This window comes from Bemisia tabaci, chromosome 3, assembly GCF_918797505.1.
Source record: "Bemisia tabaci chromosome 3, PGI_BMITA_v3".
NCBI lineage: Eukaryota > Metazoa > Arthropoda > Insecta > Hemiptera > Aleyrodidae > Bemisia > Bemisia tabaci.
The window spans coordinates 37,855,152-37,880,954 of record NC_092795.1 but is presented as its reverse complement, the minus strand read 5'-3'; the positions used below and the strand labels follow the sequence as shown (position 1 = coordinate 37,880,954).

At 40.3% G+C, this 25,803-nt stretch overlaps 1 protein-coding gene across 1 annotated transcript in view; it reads left to right on the top strand.

Moving 5' to 3' along the window:
- Positions 1 to 25,803, top strand: part of LOC109039764 (uncharacterized) — a 66,471-nt gene extending 40,668 nt beyond the window's left edge. The window contains exons 4-5 of the mRNA XM_072298319.1: positions 22,893 to 23,186; positions 25,710 to 25,803. Of these exons, the coding sequence (XP_072154420.1) occupies positions 22,893 to 22,912 (20 nt within the window). The 3' untranslated portion in view covers positions 22,913 to 23,186; positions 25,710 to 25,803. The remainder of the gene's footprint in view (positions 1 to 22,892; positions 23,187 to 25,709) is intronic.

Sequence of the window (25,803 nt, the reverse complement as noted above, 5' to 3'; positions counted from 1 at the left end):
TACACTTTATCACCTGGCTGTTGCTTAATCGCCATCGGCTATGAAAGGCTATAAGAAATTGTGTAGCCGGCTATAGAAGCTATTGGAAATCTTACAGCCGGCTGTAGGTCTATGGTATTTTGGAACACAGATTCTACTGCCAATTTTTACCAGGGTAGTAGGTAGGTCAACAGTTGGATGTTGGAGTCCCGAAATGTAAAAACTTCTACCATTGCCAAGATAGCAATAGAAGATCTCTCTTATCTGTTCACAAACTGCACTGCACGTGATTGGTCAGAACTTGTGGTTCATATCTTCCACTCCAAAGAGCTCCCCTTACATGACTGAATGCATGCCTCAGCGACTCAGCTACAGCATGGATTTTCAATTGCGACCTCATTTTCCCCATCCACCTGATCACGGGATTTCCCGTGGTCGGCGCCAAAAGAATAACCAAGAATATTGTTTTTTTTTTTATCATAAAGCGATAGCATTGCTAACAAAGTAGTACACTTAACAAGGTATAGTTGTATAAATACCTCAACTAACGTTAACGCACGATTTTGACTTCGAGCACCTTTACTCTTGAGTAACACCTCACGCTTTGCAATGCGGTTACTTCAGCTCAAGTCCTCGCCACGGAATGAAGTTTTTTATGTTAATTTTGGACGCGATTTCAGTAACCGCATGTGTTTTCATTATATTGCTGATCTTTGGTCAAAAGTACCTTTTGCGTAAACACGCTTGCAGCATTGATATCATTTTTGATGGAATAGCTGTATCTTTTCAATAATATTGGACGAGAGGATCGTAAATGTAACCAACGTTTATGAGTCGTAAAACTAAAGGGCCCGCATCGGAAGTTAAGTTTTAGAGAGGAAAGTTGCTGAAGAAAGCTCTAAGAGGGGAACAAGCTGGTGCCATTAGTGGGAACATTCGAAAATTCTATGCGAGAATTTATGATGTGAACCGGACGATCTACATTTTCGGACTCCTCAATGAGCAGAAGACACAAGTGCGCACAATGGTTAAAGTATAATGAAACTTAAAACTGTGTATCAACTCTAGAGAGAAGAAAAATCTATGCTATTATCAAAGTAAATTTGACCCAAGGTGGATCTGCTCCAATAAAGATTATAATAAAATTCATCTCACAATCAATCTGTTGGTTTCTGCCCTCGCATTAGATATTCGTAGAATTGAAAGTATATTATGGTAAGGAAATTAGTATCCCAGAGCCGAAAGGTACCGAAATCCATTTTTAAGTCTTTTTGACCTGCCGAGGGAGATTCGCGCATTGGCCCCTTTGATTCCAATGTAAATTGCAATTTTTGAAACTTCGTATCCCATAACTGGCGCAAGATTGGACGCATACGGAATCGTTGATGGAAATTTCGAGAACGCCGCTAACTCGATTTTTCCAAAAATTTGAGCTAGGTACCTTTTGGCTCTGGGATACCGATATTCTCTAATAAATCAAATCGAAAGGATGTGTGTGCTGTCGCAGCTGTGTGGCATCAGGCGAATTCTATGCATGTAGTTTCTTGTGATTTAATTTATTTCCAAACATTTTCTATTAGCATATACATATACAAGTTTAATTCTTGGTTGTCGTCAGTCATGCCTCCAACACACTTGGTAATCACATGCACGGATATCATTTGTGTATTAAATAATGGCAATTACTAATGGTGAAAATTAATAAGAAACATGAAATATGAGGAAAAATAAGAAAGCGCAAACTACTTTATACTTTCTCTGCGTGATAAACAACTCAGTGGTGCACTAAACTTAACAAATCAATTCGAACAAAGACACAATTTTTAATGAACATGTCATTGATTATTAGTAAACTCGAAATGAACTTATCTTCCACTCTTGAAGTGTGCAAAAGTAACTAGCGAGGAAAGGACTCCTTTAGAAGTAAGATAGTTGTGTTGATAGTATTCATGTATCTACTGCTTGGACGAGGAATAACTTCATTGGAGAAATAATGCAGGTAACATTAACCGAGAAATGATTGCTCGAAACCCATAAGGATTTCTATTTTGAACAACGTTTCCAAGTATTTGATTCGGAAGAAAACACGTTTTGTAAAACATTTTTAAAACATGTCCAAGACATACAGTTCAAAATGAATTGAAGCTTGAGAGAGATTTGTATTCGCCGAGTTTCAAGCAGTCCAGGTTCAAAAGAGAGATTATCCACTGTGGGTAGTGCCAGTTTATGTGACATGGTGGGAAGTCGTAATCCGGTTGAGTAATAACGCGTAATCCGTCATTAGAGTTGGCAAAAATCTGCGGAACATTCACTCACCGCTAATTTGGCGTCTCACTAACTCGCATAAAGTGACGCGGTGCCGCTGGCGGTTTAAAGCGCACTTTTAAATTTGCATCCGGCTGTCTCCTGTCGATGACGCGAACCATTGCACGGAGTTCGCAAACAGTTTTATACGGTCTTGAAATTTCAGGAATATCGAAGAAAAAAAGTAGGGATTAAAATATGCACATTATCACATGAGTCGAGGTTCAAATAAAGCCCGCTACAGTTTTTGCTGAAAACGAGCAAAACATGGGCGTTACGTGCTTTTGGAGATTCCCTGGGGTGCAAAAACGCCTATTCGGTAGAACGCATCACGGGATTTTGGATCCTTATTCGCTTGTGAGTTTAAAACTCACCAAGTACGGAAGATGTGCGTTACGTGCCTTTCGAGATTCCCAGGGGTGTAAAACAGGCTATATTCGGTAGAATGCGTCACGGGGTTGGGGATTTTCCACTCGTGAGTTTAAAACGCACCAAATACGGAAGATGTGCGTTACGTGCTTTTTGAGATTCCTAGGGTGCAAGAACGGCTCTTCGGTCGAACGCATCACAGGATTCGGGATCTTCCACTTGTGAGTTTAAAACGCACCAAGTGCGGAAGACGTGCGTTGCGTATGCTTTTGGAGATTCCTAGGGATGGAAAAACAGCTGTTCGGTCGAACGTATCACGGGATTCGGGATCTTCCACTTGTGAGTTTAAAACGCACCAAGTGGAGAAGATGTGCGTTACGTGCTTTTGGAGATTTCTAGGGGTGCAAAAGCGGCTATTCGGTCGAACGCATCACGGGATTCGGGGTCTTCCACTCGTGTGATAGAGAAACTTTGGTAAGGGTATTCAGCTCTTTAAGAATTACTCATATTAAAAATGACGATCGGCTAAACAAATAGAGACATGAAACACCTGCTTTAAATATTGTAAATGATCCGTACAAGCAAATGACAATGAGAAAAAAGAACGAAGCGAACGGTCAAAACGCGTGTGTGAGTCGTATATACACGTTTGTTATAATGCCTTTTCCTTGTTGAGAAAATCTAATTGATTTACAAAGTCATGAAATGTGGCTCTTGTATCGATGTTTTATCTCTCTTTATAGTTAAAGATTTAATCTTTATCTTGTCTAGTGAGCCGTTGAAATTTTGACTGACGTTAAATCCGGCAAAAGAGGAGGCAACGGCGAGGGAGCGGAAGTGCTCCCCCACAAGAAATTCGCGATCACCAACGGTCAGTATAAAAACGGACACAATTAGTGCTCCTTGGCGCTCGTAATCATAACACATCAATCAGGGGATCGACAGTGCACGAAAACTTTTCCTCTCAACGCCAGCCAGCACGGCGCGGGCCGAGCTTTTGCGATCCGTCGATCCGCGATAAATCGATGGTCGCGGTAATCGAGCCTCCGAGGTGGGATAAGGGGAGTGCAGCAACATGTGCGATGTCGATGCATCTTGGAATCGCGCAAGTTTACAACTCGTTGTCGTGATTCGGAGGCAGAGCTTGGTTGTCGGCTCGGAAAATAATGTACACTGAAAAAAAGTTACGGGCTATATAGACATACCGACCGCGTTCCGAAACTTCCGGCTCAGAGGCCGAAACTTCCGGGTGCTGGAGCTGTAGTTTTGATTGCTCCTGGTGCTACGCCCAGAACTTTCGGCCTCTGAGCCCGCAACGCGGTCGGTATGTCTATATAGCCCGTAAGTACTGCCTCTACAGCCCAAGTTTTTTTTTTCAGTGTAAAAATAATGTCCAAATCCGGGCGTGCGAATTCTAAAGACGATAGTCAAGCAATCTCAATCATATTTAATGATTTCCATTCGACACCAGCGGTCTGATTATTGAAACTGTTAGACAAATCGATAGACATAAAGCGAGGAGGCATAATGGAGCGATCGTATTGGTGGAGGCGGGTGGCTGTAATGGACGAAGAAAGGTAAGTAATAGCCTATACCTAATGGCAACCGACAGGAGAGGCTACATTTAGTCCATAATTTTCCTCTTTAATCCACAAGAGCCACCCGTTTCAACCAATAGGATAGCTCTCTTTACTCCCTATGTCTTCTTTGTCTAAAGCTTTGTCCATCAATTTCAGTTATCAGCCCGCAGGTTGGTTGTATCAGCCCACGTATGTTGATGGTTGAAAATCGTAGATTGACAAAAAGTAATTGGATCTGTTTTAATGCAATTTTTATATTTTATCAAAAAGTATGACAGGGCCGGATTTACATTTTTAGCGCCCTAGGCTAAACTCAAGGTGGCGCCCCTAAAAGTAGGCGCTCTCGTGGGGGGCGGGGGGGTGGTTCCCCAGACGCCCCTCCCCTCCAGATCAGAAGAAGGATGTTAGGAGTCCGGAAAATGTTCAAATTCACCTTTAAAAAAACACCTTTGCCAACCACAATTTGTAGAATCTGTGTCCCAAAATACCATAGACTTACGGCTGGCTGTAAGATTTCCAATAGCTTCTATAGCCGGCAACACAATTTCTTATAGCCTTTTATAGCCGATGGCGACTAAGCGACAGCCTGGCGATAAAGTGTATGCTAAACGTTACTAATTACGGATGCTAGGACTTAGTGAGTTTTTGGACTACCGCTCTCTTTTTGGGCCGTAGTATCTTGATTTATTTTGCGAGGAAAGCTCCGTACTTTTGATGGATGCCTGCCATTCCTAAGATGTTGGAGCGCCTGCAATTTTGTATGATACTGTTAAATACCTCTGGTGTGAAATAGTTGCTTCAAGCGCCGTGGTACGCTGCGGCGCGGCGCGGCGGGCGGGCAGCCAGCGCGAAACGCGCATTGGGGCCTTCAAACCTAACAGGGAAACTTCACGCATTGCGCAATGCGTGAAGTATCCCTGTTAGGTTTGAAGGCGCCAGTGCGCCGCCACTCCGCTTTGTGTTAGGCTCTAATATTTAAGCTCGTGGAGTCAGCGTTTTTCAACTCATAACTTTGAAATGTTTGCACACTCTGTATGGATTATTCTCATTTTAATTGATGAAAAAAAAATATGTAGTAAAGGAAAATATAATGTATGTTTTGTGAATATTAAGGTGATTCCGTACAAACTTAAGGATTTACAAAGCACACGAATTTCTACACAATTTCTTATAGCCTTTTATAATCGATGGCGAAAAAGCAACAGCCAGGCGATAAAGTGTAAAGCCCGACTATAGGAACTATAGCCCGCCTGTATAATTTTTTATCGCTTCGTATAGCCCGGCCGTATGATTTTCTCCGCATTCTACAGCCAGCTATATGATTTTCTGTTGCCTTCTTTAGCCGGCTATAAGAATTCCTAAGGTATTTTGAAACGCAGCGCTTATCTCCAATTTTTACCAGGGTTTTGAATAAATTCTCAAAAATGTTGCGCCCCTCAAAATGTTGCGCCCTAGGCTGTAGCCTATGTAGCCTATTGGTAAATCCGGCCCTGAAGTATGATTAATTGGATATGATTCGCTGATGGTTGGTTATTTTGAGGATGCATCCACTGATTTCAAGCTAACAGGGCCCACGTTTATGGGGGAGGTATTTGCCCTTTTTTACTTCCCCGGGTAAGGTCCCATCCAGTGTTCGAAACTCACCTTTGAGTTTTAGGAGCCATGTGGCGCATCAAGCCCGATTTTTAGGCGCCATTGAAGATTTTTTAGGGGCCAAATTGACTTTTCGCCTATATATTACGGCGCATTTAGTGAAAAGTTAGACGCAAGATGTTTTTCGTAACAGGACTAGTAACTAGCTGTAACTTGGGGAAGACAAAAGCGCAAATGATGAAATCGTGAAGAATAGAAAAAGCTTCCACTTGTGGTACTGAAAATGTCGAATAATTACCTAATATGAAAATTCAGATTTTTAAGGAGCAATTTTTAGGGGCCATGTTGGCACAGAGCTTTCATTTTTTAGGCGCCATGGCAGATTTTTTAGGCGCATTTGGTGCGTTGGCGCCTGTGAGTTTCGAACACTGGTCCCATCCCATCCCAATGTTACGACGAGGCTACTGTGCTGGCACCCTCCAACCAGCAAATCGTTCATCGTTTGTCTGGTCGGGGGTCCGAACGGGATCAACGTGGCTTTTCAGTGTCAGTCAGACAAACTTCCTTGGAAGTTTAGACAGCTGACAAGTATCACAGTAGCTCTTTAATTATCGTGTGTATGATTTTTCTCGAGACCAGTCGAATGCGCAACATCGGTCTCTAATTAAACGAGCGCTGGCTTTGGGATCTCCTTCTTTCAGCGCGATGTTGCTCTGTCTCTCGCACTCCTTTCTCCTCTCCCTCTCTTTCGACAGCTGTCCGCTCTGTTTACTCGAGGCGTTTCACCGTGAACTTGATATGACGTGTGTTGGGTTGCAGGAGCCAGCACTCCAGGAGCCTGTTATGTCACGACCGACGCTACGCCTACTCCAGTCTGAATGAATGAATGAATTAAATGATGAATGGTACACGACTTCGAGCTTTAACTTTCCAAACTCTACTACGAATTTCCCGGTCAATCCATCTATCGGCATAGATGATGAATTGTTTCGGTTTTTTGGGAGCTTTTTGCTAACTTAAACGTTAGAGGTCGTTAATTTATGTGTTACGAAGCCTGCTCCAATGCTTACAGCGTAATATATTGAACGGAAAGTCAGGGTCGCAACCAGAAATTATCTTTGGGAACGGCTCTGGGGTTGGGAATCTCTCTCAAGTGGTGGCTTGAAGACTCTGAAAAATTCTAAGCGAAGCATAGGATCTTCTTCAGTGGCAAATATTTTCCCTATGTCATCTTCAAATCGATTAACCATTGCAAATGTGTGTATCACTGATTGGTGAATCCGAGTTGGAAGAGACCATTTGCATTGCCGTGCTAAGAAAAAAACGATGTATGAGCCTTCAGGCGCTGCCAAAGTTCCTTCCCTAAAACTCGAATTTCCTGGTAAACATATGAATATTTTCCTTCCAATTTTTCAGAAAATTTTGTTGGCAATTTCACATTAAGTCCTTTAAGATTTCAAGGAAACATTCGTAACCTTCCTCCAAAATAAACATTTTATCGAAGGCAATTTGGTAACTCTCAAATGTTCATACGGCGTTCTTCCATCCTTAGCACGGCAGTGCGTGTTCTATAGACGTCACACTCGGTGTTTCCTAAGGGATGTAATTTCCGTTAAAATTAGGCGCAGAGGCCAAGTATTTTAACAGATCTTCCTGTTTTTTGTTCATCTATAAGCCTGAATCATGAAAACGCGATTTTGTAACCAGCGTAACTGAACCATTATCTCAAGTGCAAATTTCAATTTTTTGATGAGAAAATATCTGCATGTTCGAGTCGTGTGCCGATGGTTCTAGATGTCACGTCAACTTTCACCGGTACCGATCGGTTTGGGACGACGACGCGACGACGCGACGCGATGGACGATGGCCGCTGCAGCGATGATCCAGTATCAGGCCGGTAACAATGTTCTGACTAGCTTTCTGTAATACGAGTCAACTTATCAGATGCACCGTTGCGATCCTGTCCGACGGCACGCGACCCTCCGTCAGATCCGACGGGAAAAGCGCAGTATGTCGCGGGTTGGCAGCGCCGCCTGGCGGTGGCTAATCCAGTTATAACGGGCATCGTTAAAAGCTCAGCCTCCGGCAGTCGCGCCACCGCGCTGCTACCCAGGCGTAATCTGCTCTTGGGATCTTGGAGAAGACAGCTGTTCTTTCGCGGGGCTGAAGGCTCTTTTGGTTTTACTTTCATCCCTTTGAATGCTTAAGGTGAAGGCTCTCCGTCAAGAGTGCCAGAGACGGCAGTCTCATTGTTCATAGACCGGAAATTCATAGATTAACGACGTCAAACCGGAAGGTTGCCATCGCCTCGCAAAAAACATGAAACCTGTCCATATGACGTCACGTTAACTGGTCAACGTTACAGACGATATGCACTGAAAACAAAGATGGGTAGAATTCACCATCCCTTCACGCTGTATTTCACACAGCGTGAAGGAATGGTAAATTCTACCAATCTTCCAGTGGCGTGGCGTGCTTTGCGATATATCGATTGATACGCCACTCAAGCCTATGAAAAAGATCGATTCTTAGGGTGTTAGCAGCGAACACTTTAGTAATCGATTCTTTACCATAGCTTCAAATGTCGAGATATCGATAATCGATCGTTCACGCCACGCCACTGCAATCTTCAAGTCGATTCTGCCAGAAGAATGGTTACCTGTACCAGTAAATAGTAACGTTTACCTTTCTTCTGGCAGAATTGACTCTTAATAGACGCTGTGTGAAATACTGCGTGAAGAAATGGTAAATTCTACCAATCTTTTTTTTTTTTCAGTGTGGTTTGAGAGAGCAAATTTTTTGTATAAAAAAAAGTCTTTAATATGACGAGGAAGAAGAGGGAATTTTCAAATAGTTGAATACTAGACTTTTTGAAATTTATGATCCATATACTTTCTATTGTAATGTTGTTGTCTTAACTGATTCCCTGTTTATATAGTTTTATTTTTGGGTATTACAGAGTTTTGGCGCGTAAGATATTTTACGCGTAGATCTATACAAATATAGTATGTTAGGTGAGATAATAAAATAACAAGTATATTTAAGGTTATATGACATTTCGTCAACGAATTTTTTTCCGCGCACCTATTTTTTCCAGTAATTTACGTCCACGCGTTTTTTTGGCACGGGAGTTTTGGTCCACGTGCCAGTTGAGATCCAAAGTTAATTGGCCCACATGTAAATACAAACGACAATTGCTCACGACGTTTTTGGATGAAAATGTAAAGTGTCTTGGAAGAATGAGGGTTTGCTTGTTTTTTTGTTTTGTCTGTTTGGTCCAACGGAGAATAATATATAGTTGAAAGTTATGGTAAAAATGGGGGAGCGTCAGTATCTTGATTTATTTTGCGAGGAAAGATCTGTACTTTTAGAGGATGCCTGCTATTCTTAATACGTTCAATTTCGTATAATACTGTGCAACACCTCTGTTGTGGAATAGTTGCTTCAGGCGCTGCCGCACGGCGGGCGGGCGGCCAGCGCGGAACGCGCACTGGCGCCTACAAACCTAAGTGGATACTTCAAGCATTGTGCAATGCGTGAAGTATCCACTTAGGTTTGTAGGCGCCAGTGAGCCTATTGCGCTGGCATCACGCCGCTCCGCTCTCTTAGGCTTTAATATTTATACTCGCATAGTCAGCGTTTTTTAACTCATGATTTTGAAATGTTTGCACACTCTGCATTGATTATTCTCATTTAAATTGATGGGGGAAAAATATGTATCACTTTATCAAAGGAGAGTACTAATATAATGTGTTTTTTAAATATTGGTGGTTCCGTGCATGCAATCATGCATTAAAACGCGGTGGTGTTTAAATGAAAAATATTGAGGAGCTCTTTATCAAAGGTACACAGTCAGTACTTTCAATGGAGAGTCTTGGAATATTTTGATATTATTTTTTTTTCAAATTAGGCACCAACTCAAAACATGTAAGTAAAAAGGAAAGAATCCTCCAGGAGTCATCGCACGCATTCAACACGGTTTAAAATTGTAACTGTGTGCAAACTCAGCTTGGTGGATCCTCTTATGAAAGCAATTTTCTCTTATACAGAAAAAACGTCTTGCTGAAGTATTTCAATCCCACTCTGAAAAGTCCGCCACCGCACTGAGGAGATGAAGGGAAATTTACGTTACTCGGAAGCTCGCAATACTTTGTCGGAGGAAAGAAATCAACCAGAGAGGTTTTTTGCTGAAAAGAGGACATAAATGAAACAACGGGTGAAAAAATATTAAGCTTTCTTTCACCTCCTCTTTTTTTAATACCCTTATGTTGGCAGGTTATATTTTAGTCAAAGTCCCTCCACAGATAGCATATATCTCGTTTTCTCATAATACTAAGCTTCACTGTTTAAATTACGGATGTTTTGTTCATTAATGAATGTTCCAAATATTCACGACGCTGCGTACTCCAGCCGGTGTGTTTCTCATTGTCTGAGGGCGAGTTTAAACGCTACAGAGCATAGACATTTAATATTTTTCTTTGTCCCTCCTTCATCCTTGCGCCGCGGTAAAGTGCCGAGTTCTCTCTCAGACAACGATAATTAATTTCAGTTCTCAACCGTCTTGAAACAAATGATGATCAATAATAGCTTGTCCATGACCTCACAGTAGAAGAAATAAATTTTCAGAAAGTGTATTTTAAAAATGGATACGAAAAGGCGATTTTCCATCCAAACTTCATCGCAAAACGATATTTTCGTGGGTGACGCATTCCAAAGGAGCGTTACGTAATTCGGTGAGAGTGATCTGTGCTGCACGTGCGTTACGGAAAGGAGAAGGATGCTCAGCGTTACGTATTTCGCGAAAAGCCGTAAAACATATGTCCGATCAACTTTTTGCAATAATCATGTAAAAAAGCGGGAGTAAAATGTGATCAGCGTGAGTACCTGAATGTAAATTCTGTTACATAACACGCTTGTCGACATTTTTAATTTCAAGTAACGCCCCGTGCCGCACCTCAAGACTTGACCTCACTCCTGCAGAGCCCCGTAATTATTAAATAGCCATTCATTAAGGTTTGGATTCTTTTTCACCCGAAAAATTTGAGAGAAAACCCGAGGTAATGAGATATACATCGGGAGTGGGGGCAAGACCGTGCCGACCGCCTTTTTTACGCGCATTATCACGGCTCAAATCGTGCGGGTATTCCACCCAATCATCGGTAATTCATCGTGCAGCGACTTTTTTCCTCGCCGATTTCACACCTCCCGAACAGAGAACAGGGCTATAACCCCTCGACCGCCGCTCACGAGCATTTTATCGCCTTTTGTTCACGAGCGGGCCGGAGCGTTGCGTTTACCGCCAACCGCCACCCACTCCGCGCTAACCGCGAGCGCCAGATTCCGAAACGGCCGGAGAATTTATATTATTTGGTCGAGTGATTTGACGGCCTATCTTTGACATGCTAAGGTCGGCTTTATATAGAAATGAGATGAAGCTGACAGTCTTCGGGGCCAAATTGCGTGAGTGATAGCATCCGCCTTCAAACCCCGATATTTACTTGTTGTGCTCTCGCGTGGAGAAGAAATAACTTTTAAATAAACAGGGCTTTATGACGTGACAGTACGGAATTTGCTCTTTTTGTTGGATATTAGGATATAGTGCACTCAAGTGGAGTGACGCAGAGATGAATGGAGGAAGTAGTCTACCTGTCCATAAGAGGTAATATATTTTGGTCCAGTAGTTAAAGTCCAAATCACAACACTGGTTTATTTTGGGCCTCATCTTTTATTTAGAGAACCAAAGCAATGGCTGGAGGGAGCCATATTTAGAACTAGCAGGAAACCCGCGTTACGCACAGGGAAATCCCCACCATCAGCAATCACTGTGATTAGTGATCAGTTACTAATTGTGTTTCTGAATTATTATTTACTATTTCAAAATTGGCGAGAAGCACTGGTTTGAAAAAAATGCAGAGATTAGTAGTATGCTGATTAAAGCTGCTATTTTGGTCTGTTCTGCAGTAAGTTCATATGATAATTATAATAATCAAAAATATCCAATCAAAAGTTGGTTATTTTCATTAAGATTTGTTACTTTTGTCAGTTCAATGTTTAATTGAAGTTAGATGGTGAGTTTCGGCCGCGAAAATTACAGGATTTAACCAGCGGTTTTGTTTAATTCTCAGCAATGGCGGGTTTGTCATCTACATCGCGGAGAAAACGTGATTTTTCCAGGGATTTGGTAAAACAAATTAGAAATTACACGATAATCACTACGACATCACGGCAAATACGTCGTCGTGTTCCTAGCGAATTTCTAAGATTATTATAATTGCGCGTTATTCACATCAATTTCGTGGCATCGCAATTAAGGCTACGTAAATGTGCGCATAAAACTCATAGACATCTGTTACTTAGGATGGGCGAAAACGTATGATTTTCCTTCAATTTTGTATGATACCACATACCCACTCCGGAGTTCAAATAGTTGCTAGCTTCATTTCTGCTTGTTAAAAGTGACGAATCACAAGAATCCAATCTCAATTTCACGAGAACTATGGGATGTAACCATCGGTTTCCTCATATAAGATTTAATGTTTTGAAATTAAAAAAAAAAAAAAAAAAAAAAAAAAAAAAAAAAAAAAAGCAAAGCATCAGCGATGATCCAAAATTTTGCAAGTATGACTCATGTGTTTCGATAAACTATGATAGAAACAGAAAGCAGGTGGAGAATGTCGAAGCGATGTTCTAGATTTGCTCCGCTGTCAGCACCGCGTCTGCAGGCGCAGTGCGACCGAGCCGTCATCACAGTACAGAACGCCTTCAATCTAGCAAGCGGCAATGTGGACATCCCCCGTGGTGAAATAGTTGTATCAAGAGCGCCTTCCACGATCAGAGTCAAATATTGATGAAATGCGCGCGAAAATTCCGCTTCTCCTCCGATTGCAACGTTGCACACCGTCTTTATGTTCCATTTTGGTTTATTTATTTTATTTTGGAAGCCAAACAACGGCTTCTCTAAAACTTTTCCGAGAATTTGCCTAAATCATTTCAATAAAGAAGATAAAAGTAACAAAAAGTAACCCCAGGCGACGTAAAAACTTAATTTCAACAATTTCACTTTCGGACTTGAGCAGTTACATTTTTGCAAAAAAAAAAAAAAAAACAAAAAACAAACAGAAAACAAAAGGTTCCGCGGAGCTCATTTGTCACTAATCTTTTGCCAAAAAAAAAACGAGTAGTTGTATCAAAGTGTTGATGTTATTGATTCTTCTCGTCTCTATTGCTAGACTTTAATCAAAAACTATTGACCAGAGAATGATGCGGTGAGGTTTAAAAAATTACTAGCTAAACAACGACTACGTATTTCGATACTTACTTGTAACACATTTAATATAGTTCCACTTGGAACAAACTGACTGTTTCGATATCAATTGCTTTGCCAACCTTTTTAAGGGCGGCACATGTTTAAAACGGTATGTATCGCAAGACATAGCCACTAGAATACCTTATTGATGAAAGAGTGGTTGATGATCTTTATGTAACGTGAGAAATAAGTATATTATGATGGGGGAATCGAAATGTCGCCCTAAAAAAATAAAAGTCCCTTGTTATCCGATGAGCATTTGGAATTGGTTGATATATTGCCTGGTCAGTGGTTCCGGGAATCGAAGCTGAAAAAAATTGATTAAACATGCAAGTGCTGAAGTTTATTGGAAGGGCTAGGAGGACGAGGCGCATTTGTGTAGCGTCTGCTGTTTCGAAAATTTTTTCAAGCATTTCAAAATTACATTGAGCTCCATGGCGTCCAAATTCAGAACAAGTCCAAAATTACTTTTTTATGGATTTCAGTAGTGTATTTCCCACGCCTTATTTTGCCAAAATCACCTAAATTAAGGAGATATGGCCGACAACGAACAACAGTATTTACATTTTGCACGCCACGGTGGGTTTCTTCCGCACTAAAAACCAAAACCTTGTATAATTAATTCTTTTTGCAAGAATGAGATTTGATAACTTTCAGTTTTTTGCGCAGACAAACCACAGATTAAGAAATAAGATATTTATTGATTTCTCTTGCAGTGCAGTTTTGAATGTTATCTATTCATCGTATTTCAATGACGAAAACGTGGCATCAATGGTAGGTGAACTCCTTTTCCGGAGGAAAGTTGATTACACGGAGCTTTGATTAATCTGCTTTGCATATTTCCGCTAGGTAAAAAATCGAGAAAATAACCAATTATCTTAAGTTGAGCTCGTTTTTTCAGTTTGACACTCACGCAGGTGAAGTGTAAATTAGTTTCGGTGTAATTTGAATAGTAATTAAGATTAACATTCCCTCGTGCAATGCCGTCCGTCGTTGTTGACAGTGATAAGATGGGAAATGATTTTAACCCACTTATATTCATAGAACTGAAGATTTCAACGCATTTTCAACTATTTGTTTGTTATCTGGGTGGTTAGAGTTCTTCTAATTCATTTCTTTCCTTTAACTACTGTTAAGTGTCGTTACATTATAACTGAGCCTCTCTTCTTAGACAGCTTGGGAATTGTAGGGAAAAAAGGAAAAAAGAAATCCCAGGTGAGTTTTATAATTCTTAGACTGATCCTTTCGATGTAGATCTCTGATTCTATGACTACGCTGTCGCAGTAAGTAAAAACACCGTATAAACATTCAATTTGTCTTAAAGTTTCCATTGATAAAATATTCAGTTTAGGAGATCAATATTCCTTGAAATTTTTAGATATTTAAGGCTGAATCGTAAACAAAATTTCTGAAAAATTGCGGAGATCCGAAGGTTTCTCAGAAAATGTATTTTTTATAGTGCGTTTACGAACTCATGAGACATTCCACCTTGGCATGATAGTATGGTCCTCAATCTTTTTGAAAAATAAATCAAAGGTTTATGATGAAATTATTGAAGAAACATACTGACTGGAAAGGTATTTTACTTCGTTTTTCAAGCAAGCAGGTGAGTCAATGTGTTTTTTTCAGTCAGGGGCGATGGATCAAAATAAATTTTACAATTCAACCTGGTGGCAAGGCCATTACCGCTAAAAGCATGTTTCTCAAAACATTGATTCCGGTGAGGTGCATCTAGTTCCACTCCGTTTATAGCGGAAAAATGCAGGTCCTAGAAGGAAAGAGAAAACTAGTAAAGTTGGGAAGAAAGCTCTCTCAACCGAATTAAAGTCGATTTTATCAGCATGAATAATATATCTCACACCATTTACAGCACGAAGAGTAAAGGTATCCTAACGTGGGGGTGTACCTCACGTTCACATCGAAGTTTTAGCCGTCACTCGTCGTTGTCATGAAGATTGAAAGACGTTGCGTCTTACGTCGTGTTTGGGTCCGGTCCCCGAGTATCTATGATTCAAGCGCTGACAAATTGCTCCTTCAAAACATACTAACGCAATTCTTCGTTCAATATTGTCGAGTTTGCATACGTTCCAGGACGTATCGAAGTGCCATACACATGCATTATCCTTGGTGACCACACATTTCACATGTTCTATTGCTAAGCATTTGTCATTAGTTTTTTCATCAGATTTCAAAAATTGAGCTTTTTCATTTCGCCTCCTTCAGCAAAGCTAATGTATTAGCCGAAAAAAGATGAAACAGACGTAATAGAATCCAACATTCCAACAATAAAAATGCGTGTCCCTAACTCTGCAATTGTGTGATGGAGTCTACAATGAGAGCTGATAGAGAAGCACGTATGACAAGTTGCAATCTTAACAACTCTCGTTGGAGAAAAATAAATTTCATCAGAACTCTGTTTACACAGAGCCCAAAAGGCCTTCCTCATATGATATTCGGAACTTTCAGAGATGGGACTGTAGTTATCGCAGTCCCGTGTTTCGTGTTTGTTGCTTGTGCATGGTTGTAATGGGCCAGAAAATGTAGTACCTTCCAGCACAAACCAGCTCTAAAACTTAGAGGAATATACTTATAATGCTTTTCATGGTTTCGCCTAAATCCTACATATTGTTCTGCTGAGATGTATATTTTTCCGCCTTGTTTTTAAATTTTGAACACGTAGCATTGATCATTACTGTAAATCAAAATATTGTGCCACTATTCTTTGCCTTGCTAAGGACATCGCTGAACTTCAGACGAGATACTAGTTCCTTTGAGTTTAACAAACTTGAAACGAGTTTCGCTATGAGAATATGCGGTAGTTATCAACCAATTTTTCACGCATTTCAAAGGCGTTTCAACATGCCGCGTCTCTCATTCATACCTATCCTCCTTTGCCGAATTTTGCAATTTAAGTTTCTCTTTAGCGCCAATAGACGCCCCGCGAGTTTGAAAAGCAGTTGCACCATTCTGGCCCTCTTCCGCTCGGTGGAATACCAGTTATTTAGAGGCGAATAATTATGAGCTTTGGAAGTTTCAATTTTCCTCTTGGGTTTCCTTAATTTATTACTGTCCTATACATTCTCGTGTTTGCGGACAATGGATATGCTCCTTTCCGAGCGGTCAGTTGAGGCTCCTATTAAAGCCCATGGGAAATTGTCCACCATATCGCGACGACAGACACATATGTTTTAGAGGTTGCCTTGTCAACAAATTATGCCTCCAAGGTTTTAATTTTTGGGTTATTAGGAGTTGGAAGAAATAGTTTCCAGCGGCAAAATATCAATAATAAGTCTAGTGATCTGATTTTTGCCTAGCTGAAAAAAAGATGACTATAACACAGGGGTGTACTTTCGTCTAAGTTTTTAAGTATGGGAGACAGTATATTTAAGTACGGGGAAGTTTAATCATCAAAAATGCAGGATTGAAATGGTAAGGCTCAGATTCAACTTTAAACAAAGAGGTATCTCGAAAATCTATTTTCGGGAGAATTGTATTCCATTGCGTTTATACACTCAGGACTTTTGAGAGGAATTATATAGATAAATTATGTCAGACGGTATCCATAGTCATACTGCTCTCTATGAGTATAGTTATTACAGTGATTAAGTTGACGATTTTTTACTATTTATTATTAATTTTTTATTGCCGGAGTAATGAATTAAAATAAAAACTTCGGAGCACATAAGAGCCACAATGCAGAATCATCTCTGTAAATGGGTATTCAAAGAATATTGTAAATTGGTTGAATTTACAAGTGAAAATTTTAGTAAATGGTTTGCAACCCTGTTTTTACTCACCCTTTCACACGGGAGTCTCACTACTTTACCGCCTCGCTGCCGCGTACTGTCGCCTCGCGAAGTGGAAAATTATCTTACATATGTGTATGCCGCAGAGAATTGTGAAGGTTTGCGATAAACGAAACAAAAAATTCTCGCTTTGCAAAGAGAGAATTGTTCCGTATTCCAGTAGCTTTGAATGTGCAAATATACCTTTAAAATATAAACTATATCTGATTACCAAAATATATGAGTTTGGAGATAACAAACACGTGGTATCATAGCAGTATGGAATGAGGCAGAAGTGTAAGTTATACTATTCATAGAGCCTTTATTTTTAAATTTACACTATGCCAAATCCTCTTCGTCACTGTAATCGCATGAGGCTGCCAAGGGGCTGGAAACTAAATAGAAAATAGTAACATATCGCTCCCAATCAGTCAAATTATAATAAAACTGTGGCGAGTCAAATCATACATGTTTTATTGTTTAATATATGTGGCAGGCAATTAGCAATCGCCGCGGTAATTTGCAAGCCGGTGGTGAATAAATATAGAAAATCATATTATTCAAAAATGAAAGAACAAGATTAGAGTGCTGATTATGTTGCCCATTATGTGAACAGGGACTTTTCCATCCTTAAAAATATGGCAGAAATATGTACACTCAGAGGAGCGTGGAGTGAACTCCGTGACATTAGTTCGGTTAAGATCGGACTGGCAACTAAACTAACATCGTGACAAAGCGTAGAGTATCACAAAAACTGAAGGCGCTTCAAGCCGAGCCCATACATTTGAAGACCATAACCCTTGAAAATTGCATCATGCCGATGCCCATTATTGCGATGTATTGAAACAAGATGTGAACCCCTTAAAAATTGCCGGCGTTTGCTAATTGCCTACGACATATATATTCGAGCGTCACAATACTTTTTAATTTAAAAAAAAAAAATAAATAAAAATTAAAAAAACTTTAGATAATTACTGCTTAACACAGCCTCCTGTAACCTTTATTAAATAGTCTATCCGTTTTAGCTTCATTACCTTTCTGTTTCAGTTAAATCATTCTGCTCATTCTAATTAGATGGGCAGAATTTTAGGGAAAGTCAATTCCCAAAATTCGGCCGTTACTGCTCTATGTGGTACTCATAGCAATGTAGCTGAGTAAGTTTGTAGGAGATTGAAGAAGTAGTGCGGGGATAGGAACGGTAGCATCGGCAGCCTCCTGGTCCAGCGTTGGCCGCTCCTCTTTAATTGAATGATCATTAATAACTGCGATTTGACTTAATGGTTCATACGCCGAGGTTCGTAGCTGAGCAGTACACCGCGGGGTTGTCTGAATTCACCAGTTAACCTGCATTTCCGCAAAGACAGAGACAATTCTGGAAAAAGAACGCTTGCCTCCGAAGACAGCAAAATCAACCGTGCGTGGAAGCCTTCCCTCCCTCGCCTTTCCTTTACGGAAAAGGCCTGTAACCCTCAAAACATACGTATCGCGTTCCTTGATCACCATCCTGGAATCCTTGGATTTTTGGTCATAAATACTTCTTAATATCTTGTTTAAGAGATGATTTCCAAATGTCCTCTTGTTTCAGAACATAATTCACGTGTTTTACGTCAGATTTTGAAAACGAAACATGACATGGGTGGAATTCGGAATTTCTTGTTGGAGAGGGGGGGGGGGGAGAATACCCTGTCAAGGTGTGTTTACGGGACACACAAGGGGAATTTGAGGGACTCATCCATCTCCGAAAAGGGATTCAGGGGATTTCTCTACCCTCAAAGGGAAAGTCCAGAAGGCCTCCTCCGGTAAGCTCTGAAAAATTGAGTCGTAGTAAGAGAAATTTTGAGCTGTTGCTACTTTCACATTGATCAAATTAAGATTTCAAGGTGTAAAATATATCACACACTTATTTGGCAAAATCACTGATATTTCATGGGAAAGGCCGGGTAATTTTTCTTTTTTTTGGGGGGGGGGGGTGGAGCATATTAGTTCCGCCCATGTGCTTTGCTTCGTTCCTCCAAAAAAAAATGTATGCATGTATATAGCCGCTGTTATAGCGCTCTCTGGAGCTCTGCGACTCCTAGCCACCAAACTCCCCTATCCTCCCGAAGCCCTTCAGGGAGTTGGCAAACCATCATTTCTTCTGAAACCCCCCATCGTCACCCTTTCACTGGGCGTCCCCTTTGTCTCTTCCCAGGAGGAACCCAAAAAAATATAGAACATAATGTATGAGAATTTGGAATATTTGTGATGGAGATATGCATTTCTCAATTTTAGTCATCGATATACTTCGGCATGTGGTATATTGGGGAAGAGGTGTGTGTGAAAAAATAGAATTTCCGTTAAATCTGGCGATGGGACACGGAGCGAGCGTTGATCCGGCAGTCGGGAACTCCGGACGAAACCGGAAGCTGGCCCGGGGCGTCCTGGTCGTCGCATATCCGTTGCAAAAGACCCCTCCCCTTCCCCGCGCGCCTGCGCTGCATCTACGCGACGCGATGTCGTGAAAGTTATCGGATTGCGTATGATCTGCCATTAAAATACGAGCAGTCATCATCACCGCGTCGCGCCAATAACGGCAATTTGCCGTGAACTTGCAGGTCCCCCTCCTCGTCGCCGACGCCGCCACTTCCTTTATCGCCACTCTTGTCGAGCACTTCTAGGGTGTGTGTTTAAGGTAAAGAGGAATGGAAATGAAGGGCTTAAAACTTTTAAATTTTCTCAAATTACTTTCTTCTCCATGTTCTTTTCCCATATTGTCTTCTTCTTTTCTCTTTTTAATCGGATTATATGGACGTATTTATGCTGAAAAGACCTTTGTGCATAGGGTTTACGCGCAACATAGTTCCTTTTAGAATAAGTACGTCACATAAAGTTTGATTCAGCAAGAAATGACAGAGGCGCGTCTGGCAGCCTATATATGGCAAATGGCGCGGCACCGGCCAGCGCAGCGTACCAAGAAAACCTGACTCGGGAAATCGCGTCTTCACATGACGTTTTCTTGAATTTTCCTGATCCAGATTTGGTACTCCCACGGGCTGATTATTGAAATTGATAGACAAAGCGATAGGCTAGGAATACATAGGGAGTATGGAGCGATTCTATTGGTTGAAATAGGTGGTTCCTATAGACTAAAAGAGAAAATGATGGACTAAGTGTAGGGCTGTAGGGTCTCTCGTAAGTTGCCTTAAGTTAGTCTAAATAAAATAACTATCTAAAAACTAGTAAAACTAACTACAACTAACAACTAACTATTTAAAATAACTATCTTTCATTTTCTTGCGTGACCAGCTTAAATTGTCGATTAACTTGGCAACGCTGAGAAATTAGAAAATGCGATTCCATCGCGTTCAGCAAAGTGGTGAAGGTGTCTTGAAAAGGTCAACAAAATTGACGATTACTCGTGTACCAGAAGCCGGTAAAGTATGGAATTTGGTGTTAACAGATGCTGATTTTTGCGACCATGACTCAGCAAAAATCCGGGTAAAATATCGCAAGCACTTTATTATGCTTCGCTTTTTTGCGACGGTAATATATCCACATGGCTTACGCGCAAAAGGGATCCAAAATCTTTGGCATTCGTCACTGCTCAGCAGTGAACGGTTGAATTCCTTTATTCACACTATTAAATAATTTGCGAATAATATTTATCTTTCAGCTGAATTTTCAGAGTACTTTATTTAGCGTCGGAGGGATTTTGAAATAGTAATTTTAGGAACTAATGAAGCCAATTTGAAAAATAAGGAGATAAAAACCAGTATTCAAGTTCTAGTAAACCCAGTAAGTGATCGAGAAATGGGTTTTACAAAAGTTGAAAGTTACGGAAACACATATTTTCCCAACAAATTTTTTCGAATGTACGAGAAACGTTTTGTAAAAAATTCAACTCTAAGGTAACAACTAGCGTTCATTAATTCTATCATCATCAGCCGAATATTCTCTCTGGAGCAAAAGCCCCAAAATTATGATGTAGGTCTAGTCGTCCAGGCATGAAAGTTAATTTATATGTTTTATAAGTTAACTCGAGTTACTTAGGAACATCTCCTTTTCTCTGCATAAAGCGCCCGCCAAGAAAAATTCAAAATACAGAGACCATTTTTCATTTCATAGCACACTGAAATTATCAGTAGACTTGTATTCCACAGCCAAGCGGGAAGTTTGCATCGCCGAATGTGGAGATCGCACTCTCCTCATTCATTGAAAGTTTTGTCTTCATTCAAGGTGATTTTTGAAGAGCAGGGATAACTCAATATTTACTTAACCTGCTTCGTAGTCCATGTCAATAATACTGCGTGGTTGGTTGCATACAGAATGGACGAAGGCGCAATCCTGCTGTGAATGAATGAAGATGCAACTAGTTTCTTCTCAATCGGTGATGGTTCTGACCTCTGACCGCTCCATGCGTTGTCTTCAGCTTGTAAATAAGTGCCACAGGTTTTATGTCCGGGCTGCTGGATCAGGCAAGACTTTTTTGAACCTTGACGTTGCTTCTGATTCACCAAGACTTTGTTCTCTTACAGAGCGCCGGCCCCATGATTATCTCTGCGTACAAATGCTATTGCAGCTCGTCTCTTACACGTCTAATGGACCTGTTTACTCCTTTAAAACACTCATTGGTAGGTATTTTATTAATCTGAGCGCTAATGCTGCAGCTCTCCTGAAACTCTACGAGGTCTCTAACAGTACATTGATTCTTTTAGAATCAAAGAAAAATCTGCTAGAGGTAAATTAAGTAAATTATTTAAAACCTCATAATTGAGGAAATTTTTGGGTGTATTTATTACATACGAATATAAAAATACATAGAGAGCTATTGCAAGTAAATTTAATAATTTTAGATAAATCCCTGGTCTCCGACGCAAACAGCCTATATGCTGATCGTCGTTATAAATTATTAACTAACTAACTATTTTTCCGATAATGGGATAAATGCGCCAATAGAAAAATAACGGCTGACTCTGAAACATTTCGTTGGTAGGATCGAGGCTCTGGCTTTTTTGGCAAAATGAATATAAAATTTAATTGGCATGCATAAAATTATCAGGAACCGTCAACGAAAGCCACATCGCAAAAAATGTTGACAAAACAAGAATAAGATCATTATATGGCGATGCTTAAAAAAAGAAAATTCTGCACGATTTAATTTTAAGGACACGCGCTGTATTTGCCTTAACTTTTAAAATAAATATTAAAACGTGTGATATCCAAAATCTAAGCTAAGATCCGGATTCCTTGCTTAAAATTTAAGCCGTTTCGTGTGTTTACACGTTTGCATAGAATGAAGGAAAGAGACCAAATGTAGGCCTACTGACTATGTGCAAGGCAGAGGGCACGACAGGTTTTCGCCACTCTGTCTAGAGAACTCAACCCTAAATCCTTTGATCTATGCTGCCACCAGTGCCACCCGGGATCCACTCGGGCGCCTGACGCCTGAATTCCGTGACGATAAGCATAAGCTCTTCTTCTTCTTCCGCTGACCCACTTACCCATTTCCACATATTTGACTGATATGTTACATTCAATATGCATATACGTTTAGTCTCTTTTCATTCTAACTCGAGATAAATGGAATCGAATTAATTTTTAGCGAGAAATCCGAATCCGAGCTTGGATTTTGGTTACTATGCATTTAAATCTATTTAAAATCGTAGGAGCATTTACAAGGGGGTTATTGAAAATTAATCACACAGTTGTGTTTTTCCCCTCTCTTTTTACTGGCACGATAATGGAAAACCATGTATCCTGGTTCCATTAATCCAAAAATCTTGCTGATTAAATATAATGAAATTAATCAAATAAAAATCACCGAATCGACCAGTGGGATCATCTCTAAATTACGTAACATTGAACTTGCGGGATTTTTAAATAACCTTCCCCTTCCGCCGTCCGGTCCCCTTGTGTGTATAAAGGGACAGCTATAATATTTTGAGAAATTCTCAAATTTCTATCCTAAAATTAATGTAAACATGTGATTTTTTACAGTAAATGGCAGCCGTGCTTGAGTAAGCCGAGCAGCAGCGTCGCGGTGCGCCTGACGCTCTACTGGCGGAGGAGGAAGAAGAAGAAGAGACGTGTTGTCGGTGTGTAAAATCGTTTATGAAACAACTTCACAGCCACGATAACCGTTTCAAGTTTAATACCATTCCGGTTAGCCCATCCATTCACCTGTTGCATCTACCGCACAAAAAGCCCACCCGAGCAGAATCGCGGGTTCTCTCGCGCCAGTTTGTCTCATTAATCACATGCGTAAAAGCTTCCATTTTTCCATTGAGAGAGGTATGTGGGAAAATAAAAAAAGGACACTCGTCAAATAAAGGGATTTACGACTGGAAAATCATTCTGTGGGTTCCACATTTTATAAATATTTTTTTTTTTTCATTTTTTTAAAATAAAAAAATTGTGAATTGAATCAAAATTTTGAAAATATACAGATACATAGTTTTCTAAGGTATGGCCATAGTTGATCGTGGACACATGACCGCAAAATTTGACCTGAATTGACCTGACGTCAGAATTGTGTGGCATATCGGCAATAAAATCGTTAGTGAAGCAATCTTCAATATCGTCTATTTTCATATATAAAATGCAATATCGCGTCTAGGAATTAACTCTACCATTTTCGTCGTAAGAGTTTACAATCCCATTTTTCGCGAGCTTTGGAATCTCCTAACTTTACCCATCTCGTCTAGGAGTTTACAAACGCATTTTTCAGGTCTTTGGTTTTCCCACGCATTTCTTTAACTCGTCTAGAAGTTTACGTTCCTCCTCGGTTTTAATTTGATGTGGGTTGGTTCCTTTCTAATGAACTCGGTCCAATTATGCATTGGGCGACCAATCAGAGTGCGAGCAGATGGATACTTGTATGATGGATATTTTTTATAAATATCTTTAGAGACGTATGAGATAACTGAAGAAATGATATTGTCGGATTCAGTGATGACAGTACATTTTTAATATTGCAAGATTCTGTTGAAGTTTCAGGGAAGGGGAGTCCCTCGAGCGGAATCGCACGACTCATCTTGAGAGGGAAAATATGAAAGCCTCGGGGGAATGCCGGGAGCACCTGTAAAACTGGGATAACTGCGCGAGAAAGTCGCGCAAACTTTGTCATATCACTGTTTGAACTTTTCTCGTAGCTTTCACGCTTCTGCTCGTTATGTTGCATCAAATCTCATCAATTTGTCTGCATTTTCCTTCTATCGAACAATAACTGTCACACCTGCTTATTGTCCGTTATTGGAGTGCTATTTCTCTGACTCGATCGTCCCTTATTTTCTCTTTTTTGCAACTTTCCTCAGATGTTGCCATCTCCGCCTCTGAAAAACAGCTAACTGCACCGAAAAAAAGTGAAGTTGATTTAACATTCTGGATGAAAAAAATAGTGTACGAGAACTCACAAAATGCTAAATTACCCGCTACGGCAGTTAGTTTTACATCTTGACATTGCTGAAGTAATCGCTGGAGCAGTTAATTCAGCATTTTGTAAGTTCTCGCACACTTTTTTATATCCAGAATGTTAAATCAACTTCCATTTTCTTTCTGTGTGCGGATGTTATCGTCACGAACTTTTTTTGGGGGGTGTTCACTTTTTTACCCCATAAAACTTGAAAAACGCGTGTAACTCAGTTACAAAACCTAAAAAAGATGCAATAAGAAGACATTTTTCTTTCGAAAATCAGCAACTGCTGATCTGACAACAGTAATTTTGTCTTATAAAATGCAAGGGGTTTCTTCGAACGTGACGAATGGTTTCAACTGTCACTTAAGAAACTACTCTCTGGGGAAAACTGAAAGTTGCGATAAAGTGCAAGCGAGAACTATTGAAGGGATTTGTTGGGTCCTATGCTGGTAAAGGAGAAATATTGAGAGGCCTATTGAGGAGTAAACAGGTCCATTAAACGTGTGTATGCGGCGAATGGACCACTAGTCTCACTAGACAAGGTACGAATTCAAGCATTCTGATACATGTTTCTTAACCAGAATTTCACGTAAAACACGATTTGCGCAACGAAAACTAATGAAACAAACTCCAAACGAAAATATTAACGTTTTTATGTCACATTGGTTACGAGGGATTTGAACTGCCCGCTCACAAGAAACTCAAAGCTCTACGTGAGTCAAATCGCGCACTACAACGGTTTCAACGAGCTTCTCAATCGAGTAATGTTCATTTCCCATCATGTGTTGTTCAAACTATAAGCAATTTGCTACAGCTGAACCAAAGCGTCAAGATTGAGGTTGTCAGATTTTTATATCGCAGAGACTGTCATGATAACGTTTAGCGCGCGATGTGAATCACGCAGAGCATTGAGTTTTCATGAGTGGGTGGTTTGAATTCACGCATCAATAATCATTAAATATCTTAGTTAGGAGTTGATCTTGGTAATTTTCGTTATGCGCGTCGTATTCTACGTGAAATTTTTGCTAAGAATCATGTATCAGAATGCTGAAATTCGTACCTTGTCTAGTGGTCCATTGCAGTAGTATACCCGTAGGCAGAGATGATCATGAGGCCCGCCCTCTGTAAGAGAACACAGCCTAGGTGAATCAGTAGCAAAGTCAAGGTTCAAAAAAGTCTTTGCCTGATTCAACAGCCCGTATATAAACTTTAGTTACAGTGACTGAACGAACTTCGATTCATATTGAGCGCCAAAGTTTATAATAATATGTAATAACTAGGTACTATCTGCAATTTGTTTAAAACTACCATACCAAAGAAAATATTTGGTCATAGACTGGTATTATGTCTTGTATTCCTAAGCTCACACACTATTTCATTTCTCACGTGATTTGTTTCAGACATACTGGCTGGTATTTGCCAGGAATCTACTCCGTGGTTCCCTTTTGAATATTCCAGGTGCCATCGTTCTTAGATCATACTCCACTGCTGCAT